Genomic DNA, 3511 nt, shown 5'->3' with positions numbered 1-3511 from the left:
GTTTTCTATGTCCCCTTACTGGAAAAGTACACCTCAAAAGAAAAAGCATGTCTGGAAATGTTTGACTCACAGAAGGTGGTTGTTTATAAAAAACACACCAAACTGAAAAGTGTTGCTTTTAATGTTAGGATTTAGGAGCTTAAGACAGGTTGTTTGACTTCAAAGTGCTGATGTTTCATGTAGAATATATGCTCCTCTTGCTCCACAGATTGCCAGCCGAGTGACTCTCCATTCTGGGTTGGATGGCATTGATCTGTACCAGTGATGATCAGAGAGCTGTGTCTCCTCCAGGGCTGGGAGAAGGTTGGCCTGGTGATTATCTCCTTGGAGAAGTTCAGTGTTTTCTCTTGTAGCTCTCATAGAACACTTCAAATCCATTCACGAGCCACAGGATCTCTTTCAAGAAGGATTGGGCTGGCATAATRTAACATTCTGGTACTCATGGGTGAAAGTGAGTGAAAGGCCTGAAGAAAATCTGTCTTAGGATGTTTCCTTTGGGTTTGTGAAGACTTCAGGAAATYCAGTCCTGGTGAATCCAAGGAAAAGTATGGAAAGACTGTAGATTGCACACTGTGCTATAATGTGCACCAATSCATTGGGTCTGGTACCCAACACCTGACTTCAGCATTTCAGGACTGATTGTTGAAGGGAAAACCTGAATGGYCTGGAGAAATAAATGAAAATGGACATCTGTAGTTGAAGAAGGCTTAATTTGCAAATCTGGCAGAAATTATGTTTACAGAGGGAATCCAGAAGTACTGTTTTATATCTTAGGTACTTTACTAATAAAGTGTCCCTTGTAAATACACAAAASATGACAGACAGCTATTAGAGAGAAAAGGAAAATACTCTTGAGGGTAGCTTTGTCCCAAGCAWAGAGGCATCAGCTGAATGCCCAGATGTTTCTTTTCTGTCTCTTACTCCTCAGTATTGATTTATGCAGCTTTGCAGAAGATTAGGTCAGAAAGGAGGTGTGAAAAAAAGATAATAAAGAATGACTTAATTTTCTTCAAGATTAAAACCACCTRAATTCCCATTGCTTATAGTACTGTTTTCATTGTCATACACCAAACTCATGTCTGGATGACATTTTGCTTTAACAATTATGTAATTGATGTGATGTGATGGAAAATGTTGCTTAGGAGAGTACCTCATCTACTGTTTCAGCTGAAGTTTCCAACAAGTTAATATTTCTTCAGTGTTGGACCGAAGTAGGAAATGTTCTATTTTAACAAAAAAAGTGAACTTCTTTCTTCATCATCCCAGAAAGATTACACTGGAAGGTGAAGTTGGAGGATGACTCAGTACAACCATTCAGCACAGTTCTCTCTCCAGAGCTCCACAAACAAATCATTAAATTTCACTGAAACACCACTGTCTTGGGATGAAAGAACACTCTTAGGGCTGAAGATTTCCCTGTCGRTCTTTCTGTCTCTTATAACTTTGGCCACAATCCTTGCAAATGTTTTTGTTGTTGTTACAATTTTTCTGACTAGAAAGCTCCACACACCTGCAAATTACCTCATAGGCTCCTTGGCAGTGACTGATCTCTTGGTGTCTGTGCTGGTAATGCCTGTCAGCATTGCTTACACTGTCACCCATACGTGGGCTTTTGGCCAAGTGCTGTGTGATATCTGGTTGTCATCAGACATCACGTGCTGCACAGCTTCCATCCTTCACCTCTGTGTGATAGCACTGGACAGGTACTGGGCTATCACAGACGCTTTGGAATACACCAAACGCCGGACTGCTGGCCGAGCAGCCCTCATGATTGCTGTGGTCTGGATGATATCTATCAGTATCTCTGTGCCACCGTTTTTCTGGAGGCAAGTGAAAGCCCATGAAGAAATTGCGAAGTGTACAGTGAACACAGATCAAATTTCCTATACAATTTATTCTACTTGTGGAGCTTTCTACATCCCAACCGTGCTCCTATTGATATTGTATGGTAGAATTTATGCAGCAGCTCGATCCAGGATTCTGAATTCACCCTCATTATATGGGAAACGTTTTACTACTGCACACCTGATCACTGGTTCTGCAGGGTCCTCCCTCTGCTCCATTAATGCTAGCCTCCATGAAGGGCATTCCCATACAGGTGCATCCCCAATATTTATCAGTCACGTTAAAATAAAACTTGCAGGTAGTATGCTGGAAAGGAAAAGAATTTCTGCTGCAAGAGAAAGGAAAGCTACCAAAACTTTAGGAATTATTCTGGGAGCTTTTATTTTCTGCTGGCTGCCTTTTTTTGTCACATCCCTAGTCCTACCAATCTGCCAAGATGCTTGTTGGTTTCCTCCCATACTACTGGACTTTTTTACCTGGTTGGGTTACCTAAACTCATTAATCAATCCAGTCATTTATACAGCTTTTAATGAAGAATTTAAACAGGCTTTCCAAAAACTAATACTTTTCAAAAAGTGTTCATCTTGAGACTCTCCTCTTGTGTAAGTGATCCTTGTGAAACCTCACAGCCTACCTGAAAATTTCCATGCTTTTATTCCTAAGGAATGGAGTGATATTTGCCATCTCTGCTGCTACCATGTTCTGTGCATGTAACTGGGAATTTCTTGCCAATTTGATACTTTCTGTCTGGGATTGTACATTCTGTAACAGAACCCATCCATGGTCTCTGCTGTGATCATACCTGTATATAAGATCAACAACACATGAAAGAAGCTTTGCTACGAGAGAAGGCGTGTGAACCAGGAAGCTGGTCTTGTGTTATTATCCAATTCTACCATGTTTTGTAACCTGACGGGAGGAAATTGTGTGTGTATTTACAAGACRTTAGTATTTCTGTTGTGTATTATTAACCATTTATGTAGGCTGAGAAAGTTTCTAGAGAGCAGGATCTGATACTTACATTTTCTATGGCATGTATCTAACCCATGTGAAGCTGATAAAACCTGTAACTTTTTCAGAAGATGTGTGACACAACCTGACTATAATCAGCAGCAGGGCAGAGAGGCATAGGACAGATGTAAGTTATGTGGATATTTCACAAAGGCTGCATTTGAAGCTATGCTTTTGGTGAACTGTAGAAAGATGACARTTTATTTGTATTAATTATTACATATTTTATCATGAATAGAATAGTCAGTGCAGAAATACTACAAAATAAATAGCATGAAAATTATTGAGCTTATATTTCTGTCACTTAATTTTTTTGCATGCATAAAATGAAACAGCAGAATAGAGCCAGTGCCAGCGTGGAATGACTAGAACCTCATAAAATAGCCAGAAGGTTCTCTCCTTGGTGACAAGGTATGGGAAGTTAGAAAGGGGTGTTAGGAGAATGAAGTGACACACCAAAGAAAACTTTCTTAGTAATTAAGATTGTTGGGGTGGATGTGGCATCACTGTCTGGCATTCTGTAAGTACTGGTCAAACAAACTTCAATCAGGAATCATACTGTCAGGACCCTCTGCTGGGGGGTCCCTTCTGACATGCAGTTCTTTGGCTCTGGGATTATTTCCCTGGTTTGGCAGGTGGGAAACTGGCACATGGA

At 40.4% G+C, this 3511-nt stretch overlaps 1 protein-coding gene across 1 annotated transcript; it reads left to right on the top strand.

Moving 5' to 3' along the window:
* The first annotated feature begins 385 nt into the window (after window positions 1–385).
* Window positions 386–3142, top strand: HTR1D (5-hydroxytryptamine receptor 1D). The gene has a single exon (XM_057380292.1). The coding sequence runs from the start codon at window positions 1297–1299 to the stop codon at window positions 2431–2433; it is 1137 nt and encodes a 378-aa protein (XP_057236275.1). The 5' UTR covers window positions 386–1296; the 3' UTR covers window positions 2434–3142.
* Window positions 3143–3511: the final 369 nt, after the last annotated feature.

Source organism: Malurus melanocephalus, unplaced genomic scaffold (assembly GCF_030028575.1).
Source record: "Malurus melanocephalus ecotype Western Australia unplaced genomic scaffold, MMel_1.1 scaffold_442, whole genome shotgun sequence".
NCBI classification, from domain to species: Eukaryota; Metazoa; Chordata; class Aves; order Passeriformes; family Maluridae; genus Malurus; species Malurus melanocephalus.
This window is presented reverse-complemented; position numbering and strand designations above follow the sequence as displayed.